Source organism: Dipodomys merriami, unplaced genomic scaffold, assembly GCF_024711535.1.
Source record: "Dipodomys merriami isolate MVZ:Mamm:240054 unplaced genomic scaffold, mDipMer1.0.p SCAF_5, whole genome shotgun sequence".
Lineage (NCBI taxonomy): Eukaryota > Metazoa > Chordata > Mammalia > Rodentia > Heteromyidae > Dipodomys > Dipodomys merriami.
Window position 1 is genome coordinate 56544922 of NW_027206068.1, and position 15766 is coordinate 56560687.

General features: G+C 36.6%; 1 protein-coding gene across 1 annotated transcript; it reads left to right on the forward strand.

Annotated features, from left to right (window-relative positions):
- Positions 1–7102: 7102 nt before the first annotated feature.
- On the forward strand, positions 7103–15023 carry LOC138810123 (hyaluronidase-4-like). The gene is made up of 3 exons (XM_069997295.1): positions 7103–8056; positions 13048–13137; positions 14622–15023. The coding sequence occupies exons 1-3, from the start codon at positions 7103–7105 to the stop codon at positions 15021–15023; spliced, it is 1446 nt and encodes a 481-aa protein (XP_069853396.1).
- Positions 15024–15766: the final 743 nt, after the last annotated feature.

Genomic DNA, 15766 nt, shown 5'->3' on the forward strand with positions numbered 1-15766 from the left:
ACGAGTTACAAAAAAAAACTAATAGAAACAGAGAAAGAAAAAAATAGAGAAAAAAGAATGAACTATATACAAGGTCTAATGAGAATCTCTTGTTTCCGTAAGTTGGAGTTCCTGTTAATTTGCTTCATTATATATAGTTCTAAGCACTAAGCACTTGGGTTATTGAGAGCTCCTATTAAAAATATCATATACAAATGCCAGTTCTTACAAATGAGGGAGATCATATGACCTACTTGTCTTTGGGTCTGGCTTACTTCATTTAATATAATTTTTTCCAAGTCTTTCCATTTCCTTATGAATAGAACAATGTTAATCTTTCTGATGGAAGCATAGAATTCCATTGCGTATATATACCACATTTTCTTGATCCATTCATCTACTCAGGAACATTTGGGTTGGTTCGATATCTTGGTGATGGTAAATAATGCTGTGATGAACATCGTCATACTGGTGGCTTTAGTGGGGCCTTGTTAATGGTCATTTGGGTGAATGGGATTGCTGGTTCATAGGGGAGCTCTATCTGTAGTCTTTTGAGGAACCTCCACACTGCTTTCCAGAGTGGTTCAAAAAGTTTGCACTTCCACCAACAGTGTCATAGCGTTCCCATTTGGTCACATCCTGCCAGCATTTGTTGTTGTTAGATTTCTTGATTATAGCCATTGTAACTGGGGTGAGGTGGAATCTCAATGTTGTTTTGATTTGCATTTCTTTTATAGCCAGAGATGTTGAGCAATTCTTCATGTGTCTCTTGGCCATTCATATTTCTTCTTCAGAGAAGTCTCTCTTTAAGTCTTTAGCCCACTTATTAATGGGGTGGTTGTTTCTTTGGGGGTTTGTTTTGGGGAAATTTAATTTCTTGAGTTGTAAGTATATTTTAGATATGAGGTCCTTGTCTGTTTTATGGGTGATAAAGATCTTCTCCCAGCCTATGGGGTTTTGATATATTTTGTTAGCTACGTCCTTTGCTGTGCAGAAGCTCTGCAGTTTAATGCAGTCCCATTTATCCAGCCTTTCTTTGAATTGTTGTGTTCCTGGATCTTTTAAGAAAATTTTGACTTGTGTCAAGGAGCCCTAGTGTTTCTCCTATTCTTTCTTGTAAGATTTTCAAAGTATCTGCTTTTACTTTGAGGTCTTTGATCCATTTGGAGTTGATTCTGGTACAGAGTTTTAACATTAGTTTTCTATATGTGTTTAGCCCATTCTGCCAGCACCATTTATTGAAGAGGCTGTCTTTCTTCCAGCCTTTTTTTTGTCTCCCTTGTCAAACATTAGGTAGCTGTAGGTCTGAGGGTTCATTTCTGGGTCTTCAAACCTATTCCATTGGTCCTCAACACTCTTCTTGTGCCAATACTGTTCTGAGTATTATGACTTTGTAGTAGAGTTTGAAGTTCGGTATTGAAATTTCTCCAGCATTGTTCTTCCTGCTAAGGATTGTTTTTGCTATTTGGGGTCTTTCATTGTTCCATAAGAATTTTTGGATTGTTTCTTCTATTTCATTAAAGAAAGAAGTTGTCATATTGATGGATAATAGAGTTTGGCAATATTGCCATTTTCACCATGTTAATCCTCCCAATCCAGGAACATGGAAGGTTATTCCACTGCCTGAGGTCTGCTATAATTTCCTTTTTCAGATTTATAAAGTTTTCACTGGAGAGGTCTTTCACATCTTTGGTTACATTGATTTCTAGTTATTTTACTTTATTTTTTAAGGATATTGCAAATGGAATTGCTTTCCTAATTTCAGCCTCTTTCTTCTCATTGTTGGTGGACAGCTATTGATTTTTGTGGATTGGCTTTATACCCTGCTACTTTTGCCAAAGTTTTGGATCAGGTCAAGTCACTCTGGGTATAGGATATAGTGGGATTCTCTAGGTATAGGATGGCATCATCTGTGAAGAGGGAGTGTTTTCTGATTTGGATTCCCTTTATGTTTGCCTTTTGCCTTATTGCTCCACCCAGATGGCAACGCTCTCACAGGTAATCTAGCTACGTATCTCTGACCAAACAGAGATTTAGGGTCACAGCACACACTTTACCTCAAGTGACCCACTGCAATCAAACTCTGGGTATCTAAAGACTTTTCTTGCTACAAAAGGAATATCCCATCAGGCAAACAAGAAAGTGAAAAGAGACACAGTGAGCGGGACCCTGCTGAGCTGCCTGGCCACTGCGGCCTGCAGCTGGCTGGCCCAGAGGCTTTGGGCAGATCTTTTTTTTAAACTGAATGACCATTGTATCACATTTATTAATTGCTTACTCTTGGCCTCTGAAAGCAGTAATGAGGGCTTTCTTTTCTTTTCTTTCTTTTTTTAAATAATTTTTTATTGTGAAAATACTGTACAGAGGGGCTACAATTACATGAGCAAGGTAATGAGTAATTTATTTTTTAATTTTTTTAATTTTATATTTTTGTTGATTTCCCATCCTCCCCCCACCCTCCTCCCCAACCCTCCTCCCCTCCACCAAAGTTGTAAAGTTCGTTTTTGACATAATGACTTGTACATCTTATTGTTGCAATGGGTCCACCTGTATCCCTAGTTAAACGATTTGTTTTTGCCCTTCCCCTCCACAAATTATAACAACATCAAATACAGTGAAAGCAGGGGTTATACTGTGGGGGAGGGACATACAAAGCAACAAAGAAATCATCTTATAAATGTGTTAGAAACAATCGCATCAAAGAAAAACAACATTTGAATACATATCTTAGGGTTCATTTCCTAACATCACCTTATCTGACCTTTTCTGCTTGACTCAGACATATACTAGTTTTTGCAAATAAGGGAAACCATGGGACCTATGTTTCTTTGGGCCTGGCTTACTTCACTTAATATAATTTTTTCCAAGTCTTTCCATTTCCTAACAAATGGGGCAATGCCATTCTTTCTGATGGAGGCATAGAATTCCATTGTGTATATATACCACATATTCTTGATCCACTCATCTACTGAGCGGCATCTGGGTTGGTTCCATACCTTAGCTATGGTAAATAAGGCTACAATAAACATAGTCGTGCTGGTAGCTTTAGTGTGGTCTTGTTTGTGAACATTTGGGTAAATGCCCAAAAGTGGGATTGCTAGGTCATAGGGGAGCTCTATGTGGAGTCTTTGAGAAACCTCCATACTACTTTCCAAAGTGGTTGAACAAGTTTACACTCCCACCAACAATGCAGTAAGGTTCCCTTCTGTCCACATCCCCTCCAGCATCTCTTGTTATTAGAGTTCTTGATTATAGCCATTCTAACTGGGGTGAGGTGGTATCTCAATGTTGTTTTGATTTGCATTTCTTTTATGGCTAGAGAGGTTGAGCATTTCTTTATGTGTCTAGTGGTCTATCCTTCTTTCCTCTTCAGAGAAGATTCTCTTTAAGTCTTTAGCCCACTTTACTTATTGGGCAGTTGTTTCTTTGAGATTTGTTGTAGGGGGATTTAATTTTTTTAATTCCAGGTATCTTTTAGATATGAGACCCTTGTCTGTTGTATGGCTAGTGAAGATCTTCTCCCAATCCGTGGGCTTTCTATTGATCTTGCTAGCTATGTCCTTTGCCAAGCAGAAGCTCTGCAATTTCATTCAATCGCATTTGTCCAACCTTTCTTTGATTTGTTGTGCTTCTGGGTCTCTATTAAGAAAATTTGGGCCTGTGCCAAGGAGACTAGGGTTTCTCCTATTCCATCCTGTAATGTTTTCAGAGTGTCTGCTTTGACCCCAAGGTCTTTGATCCATTTGGAGTTGATTGTGGTGCAGGGTGATATATAAGGATCTAGCTTTAGTTTTCTACAAGTAGTTAACCAATTTTTTGGCAGATGTTTTGTAGTTTCTTTTAGCAGCAACCTTCTTACTTAGAATTCGAATGATACTGGTTGACCAAGTTTGTTTCATAGCCTTTGGAGTTTTTCTATTTAGGTGGTATACATACTAAAGTCACTGCTATTTGAGATACTTACAGATGAACGTGATTTTACTATACAACATTCAAGGAAGCTTAGTTACATGATTGATTTCTCCCTTGCATATAAATTACAATTCACCTGGTTGATGGATGGATAAGGACTGATTATTAGTCAACAGTTAAGTAGTAACTAAGAAAGAATTAAAAATTGTTACCTGGAGGATGTTGGGAGAACTTCAAAAACAAAAATTCATGTGTAGATATTCAATGTACAGTCTTCATTACTTTTTTGAGAATAATATGCAATTTTTTTTAGCAATAAACTTGTTAATCTGATTCTTCTTTGGGAACTGCATTAAAAATTCAGTAAAGATATATGTACATATATCTATACACACATCTACATCTATAATTACATTTTTTGTGTCAGTTGTGGGGCTTGAACTCAAGGCCTGCGTGCTGTCCCTCAGAGCTCTTTCATTGAAGGCTCTCTACCACTTTGACCCATAGCTCTACTTCTGATTTTCTAATGTTTAATTGGAGAGAAGAGTCTTAGGGATTTTCCTGCACCAGCTGGCTTTAAGCCTACCTCTTGAGTAGCTAGGATTAATTACCTAATTACTTGTGTTTTAAAGCCCCAGTCTCCTTGGGTTAGCATACTCTTTGACTTTTTTCTGCATATAATAGAATTGCAGATATTGTGATTGTCTACCAATCTCTAGTTATCTTTTTCTCAGACTAAATCATCTTACCCAAGCACTAAGCCCAGTTCTAATATTTTGGATAGACTCACATGAAAGAATTGCATGTTCCCTAATAAAATGTGAATTTGAAAAACAATTATGTATCCCATTCTTCAAGAAACTATATTTCTTTAAGACAATGCATTGACTAAGTTAAGAACCGATGTTTATCCGGTTGAATTGCAATGGTTTTTGAGATAGACATTCCAAAACACTTATTGCTGGGGTACATAGTCCAACCCAAGATTTATGATTTAAACAGTTTGTAATTTTTATACTGTATTAGACTGCTCTCTCAAAACTACAACAGGAGATTATAATCTGTTTTTATGGCTTTTGAGTTACTGGGTTTGTGTAACTAGATTATGCAATTAGGTAACAGTGCTTAAGCAAATCCAAGGAAAGTGATCTGAAATTGATGAGCTGACTGTTTTCCTTAGTTGTTCTTAGACATTGGATAAATCACTAACAATAATATAGACAAGAAATGAAAAAGCCTTACCTAGGCATATTTTCCCATTATTTAATGCTTCCAAATATTTTGGTCTTTTAACTAGAGTTTTGCCATATTTACAGCCAGAGAAGAACTTTTACTCTATGGCATATTTTTTAGCTGGAACAAACAATATACTGGTATTGTGCAATCTGTTGTGTAGTGCATAATACTAATCAATTTCTCCAAGCCTATAGTCAGTTTTCCTACAGAATTCCTACCAAGTCATTAACCACTGTTAGATTTCCTTTCCCATAATTACTTATTCCACACATGTTTCTCTTCATATTTATGTGCCAGAATAGAGTGCTCTATTACAAAGCTCTGGTTGGTGGTGCTCTCTTCAATTAAGAGAATGAAGTCCTTATTTCTTGAAAAGGGCTTTTGCTTGTCAGGTTTCAGAATAGTGTACCACTAAGGTCCTAAGACTTTGTATGCTTTTGCAGAAAGCTGTCGATCTTGGATGCAAGAAATTCTAAATCCTAAAACAAAAATATGACAAAGACAAAAATATATTTTATATGACTTATATCTCCTTTTAGATTTAGTCTAAAATACGAAATGTTTTTGTTTCATAAAAATATAGCCTTTTACCTTGGATGACATAAATTTTCCATTCACAGAAGTGACCCTGAAATAGATACTTTCATATATTTGCAAAACTTAAGCTTAGTTTTAAGACTGGCAAGGATGCAATTATGAACTGCCATATTAATATTGTAGTTCTAAAATTTTTTCAAATGGAGAGACTCTAGTGTTCTTTGATAATGACTTGAAATAGTTAAGGAAACATTTGTATCTAATGATGAATGATGGGACTTAATTATATCACAAAACCATAGGTTTTTAGTTTTCAATAAAAATTGTAGGAACATCCAATAGAGGAGCCTACCTTATTATTTCTTTTTAATTTTTTAAATCTTATTTGCTTTTTAATATTAAATTTGTTATTTGTGTTTAAAAAGTTATGCAATTCAACATGTCAAATTGTGAGTAGAACGCATCTTGGTCAGTGTTATCTTTTCCTTCATTCACCCCCACATCTACACCAACGCAACACATCTCTTCAAATTACTTAGTTCTGTTTTTATATATGTATGAGACTGTCAAATATTCTGTTTCATCTGGAGAACATAAAGCAAAATCAGTGAGCACTGATATTTCAGAAGAGAATAAATCAATCAGAAATAAAAAGGTGTCTTTATTTGTATTGCTCTAATACATTTTATTAGAATGTAGATTAACAATTAGTTCTCTTGTATTTGACTTCAGTGAGTCTGATTTGTCTTGTTTCTGATAAATAGGTGTGAGTATATTTTTATTGTTAGCCATAAATGATCACTTTATCATACATTTTAAGGGATTGGAAATAAAACATTGCTTCTACTGAATTCTTATGGATTATGACCTTTAGGGTATCTATTTAAATCCTCACAGTTTAAGGAGAAGATGAATTGATGTCAGTTTAGGAGTTGATGCTCCTAGGAATCTCTCTGAATATTTGCTCTAATCTTAAAGGTCAGTACCCTTGTTACACTGGTGTAAAGGATCACACCAAGTGCCCACGAGTTTAGAGTTGTGATCTAAATTAAGACAAAGCTGGCAGAATGGATTGGCTGATTTATAACACAATCATTTCTTTGTGTGGTGGTTGCAAAAAAAAATTGTATTGAGCTGTCAGTGATAAGCCTTGCTTAGTTATCACAAATGAGTTCCTCGTAGGTAAGGACCATGGGTTTGGTACTCTATAAACATTCATTAAATTTCATACTTACCTCTAAATAGAAGGCTAATCACTACCTTTTTTGTATGTCACTTTATAGCTCTCTTTAAATTTTAAGTCAAATGGACTTTTGAAATGTAATAATCACATGCATTCAATGTTTGAATCTTTTTTCTTAGAATAATCACTAATAGAAAATCAAATTTCTCCACAGGTCTCTGAGGGCATACTAAACATAAGTTTTGTTGCCCTATCATGAAACTATTACCTGAAGGACAATTAAGACTTTGTTTTGTTCAACCAATACACCTTATGGCATGGCTGCTCATGCTTTTTGTTTTGAAGTCTATTTCTTCTCTAAAACCTGCTCGACTTCCAATTTATCAAAGAAAACCTTTCATTGCAGCTTGGAATGCTCCAACAGATCAATGTTTGATCAAATATAATTTAAGTTTGAACTTGAAAATGTTTCAAGTAATTGGAAGTCCACTGGCCAATGCCAGAGGCCAAAATGTCACTATATTTTATGTCAACAGATTAGGATATTATCCGTGGTATACATCACAAGGGATTCCCATTAATGGAGGTCTCCCCCAAAATGTAAGCTTACAAGTCCATCTGGAAAAAGCTGATCAAGACATTAAGCATTACATTCCTACTGAAGATTTCAGTGGACTTGCAGTCATTGACTGGGAATACTGGCGTCCGCAGTGGGCCAGGAACTGGAACATGAAAGATGTCTACAGACAGAAATCAAGGAAGCTCATTGCTGATATGCAAGAGAATTTATCAGCCACTGATATGGAATACTTAGCTAGAGCAACCTTTGAAAAAAGTGCTAAGGCTTTCATGAAGGAAACTATTGAATTGGGAATTAAGAGTCGCCCTAAGGGTCTTTGGGGTTATTATTTATATCCAGATTGCCACAATTACAATGTTTATGCTCCCAATTATACTGGATCATGCCCAGAAGAGGAAGTTTTGAGGAACAATGAGCTGTCTTGGCTTTGGAACAGCAGTGCTGCGTTATATCCGTCTATTGGTGTCAAGAGATCCTTTAGAGACAGCGAGACTATTTTGCGATTCTCAAAATTTCGGGTACATGAATCCCTGAGAATTTCTACCATGACATCCCATGAATATGCCCTGCCTGTATTTGTTTACACAAGGCTGGGATACAGAGAAGAACCTTTATTTTTTCTTTCTAAGGTAAGAAACACCTTACTTAATTCTGGAGGATTCTGAAAGGGGACCTTTCTTTGTTACTTATACTTTTTTGATGAATGAACCCTTAATGGGATGTTGCGTAGAGTTCCTGCTAGCATATTGCTCTACTTAGATTTTTCATCCCTGCAAACTGATTGTTGTTGAGATAAGAACTATATAGCCCAGGCTGACCTTCTACTCTCCATCCTCTTGCTTCAGTCTCCTGGGTGTAGGAATTACAGGCATGTACCACTATGTTGTACTGCAAAATTGAGTTTTAATAGTCAAATGTTAGTCATAATCACTACTTTCCATCTGAGGATCATAAAAAGGCAGGAAGGGGTTAATGTGTGATACCAGCAATTACTTTCTGCTCTCTAACTTTAATTGCACATCTTTAAATTGAGCAAATAGGGCTCTTGTATAATGTTGTTGAAGTGGTTGGTAGTGGACAGGTTAGAAAATCAGAAAGGATATTTTAAAGTGAGTTCTTCATTCCAGCATGTGAAAGTTCGATGAAAAATATTGTTGTTTTGTCTTCACCATCAAACAAAGAAAGGAAATAAGGGTCTTCTTTTAAATGAATAATAGAGGCTTTCATAAAACCCGTAGAGGAGTATAACAATGTCAGTATCTTTAATGCTACCTAGTTCTCCATTAAAAATGACTAAGATAGCATATTTCATGTTTTGTGATTTTATCACATTTATTTATATTTTTAATTTTTTTACAAAAGTACACGGGACTCATAAGCCATCTGGGTTATTGTAGCTTTTATGGGCACACTGATGGAATATTGGTAGATGAGTGTGGGTTTCTAAATTTTTTTTTTTTTTGGCAATCATGGGGCTTGAACTCTGCGCCTGGGCACTGTCCCTCAGCTCTTTAACACAAGGCTAGTGCTCTATTACTTGAGCCACAGTGCCACTTCTGGTTTTGTGAGATTCTCACGGACATTCCTGCCCGGGCTGGCTTTGAACCATGATCCTCAGATCTCAGTCTTCTGTGTAGCTAGGATTATAGGAGTGAGCCCCCAGCACCCAGCCTAAATTCAATTTTTAAATCGTAAGTAGATAGATTCGAGACATTATGTTAAAACTCTCAAATAAAAACATTTATTCTGCTTGTTTACTCTTAGTGAACTAATACATACTACCCTAGACTTCACAAATACCATACTTTGAAGTTAGCAAATGTTCAACCAGATTTTCTTTCTCCTTTCTACTCAAGCCACTTCAGCACACAAACTTTCTGTCAAAGTAATGGACCTTCTAATCTTTGGACTTAGATAATTGCATGTAAATTTCCTACATTGATAAGACTTGAAATTTGTTCAGGCTTTTTTATTTATAATGGGGCTGCGTCTGAAGATATATATTACACTAAGTTAAATATATTTTTAACAACCATACCTTCTTTGTTTCCCCCACCATTCTACCAGCCTGTGATAAAACAGAAGCACAGCCCTTCTGAGTACTAGGCATCTTAAAGAGCAGCTTATGCAGCCCATGGGTGTAGACTTCATTGTGACCAGTGGGTATTTGCAAAAGCACACAGAGATGAGGCTGGTCAGTAGAGAGGAAAATAGTGCACCTGTAGAGTGTGCAAAATGTGACCTCTGACACTATTCATGAGGAAAGATGCACCTTCCCTGTGATGTGACATTCAATACTACACCAAAAGTCAGTCACATGTAATTGAAGAATGATAGGCGATCAGTACTGTCTGGATATTTTATTCCTTTGTGGTAGTACTGAACTTTGAACTTAGGGCCTTAAGCTTGCTAGGCTGACAATCTATTGAATTATATCTCCTGCCCTGTTTCTTTGCTGTTTTAGTTTTGTGTGTGCTGATCTTGGGTCCTAAACTCAGGACCTGGACATTTTCCCTGCAATTGTTTTGCTTAAAGCTAGCACTCTACCATGTGAGTCACAGCTCCACTTCTGGTTTTGTGGGTAATTTAGATGGAGTTAAGAGTCTCTTTGACTTTCCTGCTTGGGCTGGTTTTGAACCATGATCCTGAGATCTCAGCCTCCTGAGTAGCTAGGATTACAGGCAGGAGCCATGGGTGGCTGGCCTTTGTTGATTATTTTTAGAATGAAGTCTCTCTTCAGGTGTGCCTCGACCGTAAACTGTCCTCTGTAGGTTCAGGGTAGTTGGTGGGATAAGTGCTCACCACTGTGTCCAGCTTTCCTCCATTGAGATAGTCTTCTGGATTTTTGTGCCCAGGCTGGCTTGAAACCATGATCCTTTCAATATCAGCTTCCCACATGGCTTGGAATAATGGGTACATGCCATTAACCTCAGCGAAGGGGGTCTCATGAATTTTTTTCTGCTAAGACCGACTTTGAACCACAATTTCTCATTTCAAGCTTCCCAACTATCTAGAATTGGAGGTGTAAGCCACTGGCAATTGGCCCAGAATTTTTAAACAAAAGTATTTAAATCTTGACTCCAGCATTGAGAGTTAATTACACCCTTTGTCTGTGACTCTTCTTTTCTTACATAGAGTTCAAATGACTTCTCTCTCTCTTTTTTTATTGATAAAAATTTGCTTTTGCAAGAAATAAGTCACTTTAAGGGACAGAGTACATTCTGCAAACCTTAGGTCAGCTTGTTTATAAAGTAGTGATAGCCGCTGAAATGTCTTTCTTCTGTCAGAGGAAAGAAGAAACAAGTTTGTGCCTCATTTCCTTTTTAATACTCTTGTGGAAGACAACGTATTTTCCAATTGTTTTAGCAGACCAGGAAATACATCCTTGAATTCTATCCACCATAAAAATTTGCTACAGAAATTTAGAAAAATTGGACTTTCACTTTTAACCAATTTAAATGACTTGAGGGCTTTCATATCTGACTTTTCTCAGAAATGCCTGTGTTTTAAGAGTACGCACAGTAAGATTAGGAAAAGGGTTCAGTAAGTATCAGTTCTCACGGGAATTCAAGACCTTAATATGAAAAATAGACAGTATTACCTTCTTTATCTGCCCTAGCAGAAGCTTTTGAATTGCAAGTGAGAAAAGGCATACAAAAATTTAAGGTACTAAAGAAACATAGGTGGTATGGCATCACTTCTTAACAGTACCAAAGACTTGAATTTAGTCATAGGATACCTAAGAATTTTAAACATTAGCTATATCCTGAGGGAAACAACAAACACTGGAGCAGTTAATGCATCATTCTATATGGAAATTACCTATTCTACTTACATATAAATGCAACCTTGGCAGAATACGGGCTTTATGAAAATAGTTAACATTACCAAGATGTTATTGGCTCACCCTATAATCCTTCTTAGTCAGGAACATAGGAGTTTAAGGAAAGCCAGGGCAGAAATGTTTACAAGACCCTCTCTCAAAAATAACCAATCTAAGCCCAGGCAGAGCACCAGCAAGGCTGGAAAGCCAGAGTTCAAACTCAGTTACTGCCAAGTAATAATAATGACAACGATGATGATGAGAGTGAGGATGATGATGATGACAATGATGATGATGATGGTGATGATGAAGAGATCTTCCCCACTGGAGAGTTAAGATTTTATTCTTGTAATTAACCAGTGTTCCTCCTGCTAACATGTGAAGGAAATTCATTAGTAAGACTTAGCACCCCACAGTGGGCCTCTTGTTCATCACAACAATGGTAGCTTCCGCATTTGCTGAGTCTGGATTAATGGTCAAGGGAGAATTTCTGCTCCCTCCTGCCTTTGTAGAGTTGATAGATACAGACTGTTGGGTCTGCAGTCTGAGTAGACTTTTTCTCTTCTTCCCCTTTTCCTCCAGTTCCCTTCATCAGACCATTGACAATTTTCAAAATCCTTTCATTTACAGCATCTCATTTGGGCCTCAACAGATCTTCCATTTCTCAGCCAGCACTATGATCCTAGGAAATGAAAAGAGATGTGCACCTGAGTGGAAAATCAATTTAACCCCAAAGCTCTCCACCTTTTGAAAATTACCAGAACAATAGCCAGAAAAAAAAAGAAGTTTAAAAATTGGAATTGTAAACCTTTATTTTGAGTAGTGAACCACAGAAGTGCTAGAAAAGGAGACTCACCTCTCAATATTGACATTATGATGAAGTGGCCAAGACACAGTACTATTTAAAGTTTTTGCTCTTGTTTTCTACTAAATTACCATTTCTACCTGGGAGAAATTCATTTTTTTTGTAGTAAAGGAGACACACATTTTGTATCCTAAAGGCAAGGAGAATATATCTTATCTAATAAAGTAGATAAGCAGGTATGCACACTCAAGAGTATTTTAGGAATCCCTAAAATACTCTAGATTCATGATAACCTTTAAACACACACACACACACACACACACATACACACACACACACACACACACACACACACACACACTCATGCACAATAACCTTTAAAACGAAAATTCCCAAATCCTCTTGCTGAAATCTTGTTTTGTCTATCTTAACCATATTAGGAAAAATAATGGTGGCTTTGCAATTGTTAGCTGTGTCCTAAAGCATAGTAAACAAATTACTTCAAAATTAAACATACTTGATTTTAGAAATCAAATATGAATCAGAATCATTTTATCTGGTTTGGGAATCAAAATGAGTGTAGCCTCTCTTAGTCACTGTGGAGGTTGGGACATATTGAAAAACAGATAAGAAAAGTGACTGAGATGATTGTATTTGAAGGAAAAAACATTAGTGTTCTGTTTGTGGATATATACATATAGGTAGTTTATGTGTATATGCTCCAATCAACTTTAAATAAATAACTTCTGATGACTATTTTACAGTCTACTTATTTCAATATAACATTCTGCATGACAAAATGTCAATTTTTCTTTAGATTTTTGAAGAAAATTTCTATGCTGTTACATATGATGATAGATTATAGAGTTTGTATTACTGTAAGAAAGTAAAGAATAATTTCTGTGGAGTACATGAGCATGTCCTGTAATTCTAATCACTGATGGGTTGATTTATATTAAAATTAATGGTGAACTGATTTCTCTTCCATCTAGCAAGATCTAATTAGTACCATAGGAGAAAGTGCTGCCCTGGGAGCTGCAGGCATTGTAATTTGGGGAGATATGAACTTAACATCCTCTGAGGTAAGGCAGGATCTTGAAGAAGGTGTTTTGATTACTTGTAGAAGTATTTGCTTTATTATCCTATAGCGTTTACTCTAATCAAAGACTTAGGACCCCCACGGCAAACCAGTTTTAGGACCAAAATCCAAATCAGTGCCAACTACATAACCCCACACATGTCGTTTCTTTTATAAATGTTGTAACTATAACACTGATATTGACTGTATATTTGCTTTATGCTACCTAAGAAAGCAGCCAAGAGATCTTTTGTGGCTGTCTAGGTTTTGCTCAATTGCTGGTCATATGAAGGACTAACATCTTCATTTATAGACAGGGGACACAAGCAAAGACATTAAACAGGGTAAGAGTGATGTAGGCTAGTTAGTGGTGGAAATGGCATTTACCACAGATAATCGGGCACTGGAGCCCTTTTATTGAACCACAACATGAACTGTATCATATCCTACTTGAGAAGCAGAGACAGATGGATATTGGCCATTACATTGAAGTTATTTTTCTAGAGAAATTATCTTAAAATTAATAGGATTTAAAGCAAAATTTGTCTCTTAAATTTCACTCAGCGGGCATATTGTATATTTCAATAAATCTTTCTTATTTTCCATAATCCATATTAATCACAAAGTTTTGTGTGTTTCCAGATGTTCTTGTGTGTCTGTACAGTATAACACATCTTGTCTTGAATTATAATATTAAACCAAATTTTTACCAGTCCACAATAATCACTGTTTTTAGTGTCACCAGTTCGATTTATTTCTATAAAGACATATTCATGAAGTGACATGCTTTTGTCTACCTATATGAATAATATAAATACTGAGAAGCTCAATTCCTAACTTCCTTCCCCATGAGACTTATGAGAAACACTTCATCATGAATTAATATGCTTGAGGTAGTTGGGGTCAGTTTAGAACACATGATAGGATGTGCATACACATTCACGTGCACACACACACACACACACACACACACACACACACACACACACACACACAGCCATTTTCTAAGTTTTCTTGAATTCCAGCTGTATATACAAGTATAGAAAAGGTAATGTTGAAGCACAATTGACAAGAAAATCCATAAGGCTACAGTTGGATGTTCAGATTCTGACATAACCATTAAAAATACCACATATCTGATAAGTAGATAAAGTCCACCAGATTTGTCTCTTTCCATTCACACTTGTTAACATGTAAGCTTAAGAAGAAAGACATTGTCTTCCTCTAATTTATATTTTTACGTGGCTCCTCTAGGTATCATTTGCCTGTTCACTTGCTAGACTTCAACTATTCTCTATTTCTTGTCCCTGATCTTCTCTTCCTTTTGGATCCGGAAGCCATGATTATGGTGTCCAGGAGCCTAAGAGTTCACCCGCTGAAACCAAGCCGGTCTGGTTTCAGTCATATCCAAAGAGCTACCTAATGGGTCTAGAATTTCAGCTCAGTAGCAGAAGAGGCACTAAAACTCATATGTTTTTACTTTTGCAGGCCAACTGTACAAAAGTGAAGCGCTTTGTGAGTTCTGATTTGGGGAGTTACATAGTCAATGTGACCAGAGCGGCTGAGGTATGCAGTGTTCACCTCTTCAGGAATAATGGGAGGTGCATACGGAAGGTGTGGGAAGCCCCAGATTACCTCCACCTGAACTCTGCAAGCTACTATATAGATGCCTCTGAGGATGGGGACTTTATTGTGAATGGAAGAGCCTCTGAGGGAGACCTGGCAGTGATGGCCGAGAAATTTTCCTGTCATTGTTACCTGGGATATGGAGGGCCTGATTGCAGAGAAACAAAGGAGGCTGATGGCTGCTCTGGGCCTTTATCTTTCTCTAGCTCACTAATAACAACTTGTGTACTACTTTTAACAGGTTATTGCAACATACACTTGTGAAATAATTGCATTTACAGGGAATTGTGTGGGCTCTACAGGAGGCTGATAAGGAAAACTTGAAACTTACAGACAATTTTTTTCTCTCATGAGTTCTTTTGAGAAATATTATAAATAGTCATTATGTATATCATTCAGCATAAATAGAAACATACTACATTACGTGCCACCAATTAGGTTAGAAAATAGGTTGAGATGTATAAATTAATGCATTCCTCTTCCTCCATGGAATATTTAAATTGTATGTAAAACTAAAGCTAGTACACAAAATCTTTGTATGCACGTACTTTAAGTCTACATAGAAATATTAAATTATTGATTTAAAAGGCCATTTTGTGCTGCTAGGAATTTATTGAAGGATAGATTACTAAGTAATTTTCTGGCTGAAACAGAAGAGGACATTGCAAGGGATTCATGCTATGGTCCAGTGGTCTACTAGAGAATACAAAGTACTGTTCAAACTTCAGATTCAGCCTTGGATACTGTGCCCTCTCCTTGCCTCTAGAATCATGGATGAAAAATTATCCATTACATGGAATCTTGTGAGAGGATAGGGACAAAGACAAGTGGGGCTGTTTCTACATTATTGCAAAAGCAGCTATTCAATAAGTTACCTCTCTCTCTAGCTATGAGTTCCTCTCTCGCAGACCTGCCATTCCAATACTATGAAAGGGTTTGGGTTCATAGCCATGTTTGTCTAAAAGGACAGTACTATAAGTCTGAATCTTGGAGCCATGTTAATAAAA

Coding starts and splice junctions, on each gene's coding strand:
- LOC138810123 (XM_069997295.1), top strand. CDS start 7,103: ATGAAACTATTACCTGAAGGACAATTAAGACTTTGTTTTGTTCAACCA. Junction 8,057..13,047: donor CTTTATTTTTTCTTTCTAAG/GTAAGAAACACC, acceptor TCTTCCATCTAG/CAAGATCTAATTAGTACCAT. Junction 13,138..14,621: donor TGAACTTAACATCCTCTGAG/GTAAGGCAGGAT, acceptor TTACTTTTGCAG/GCCAACTGTACAAAAGTGAA.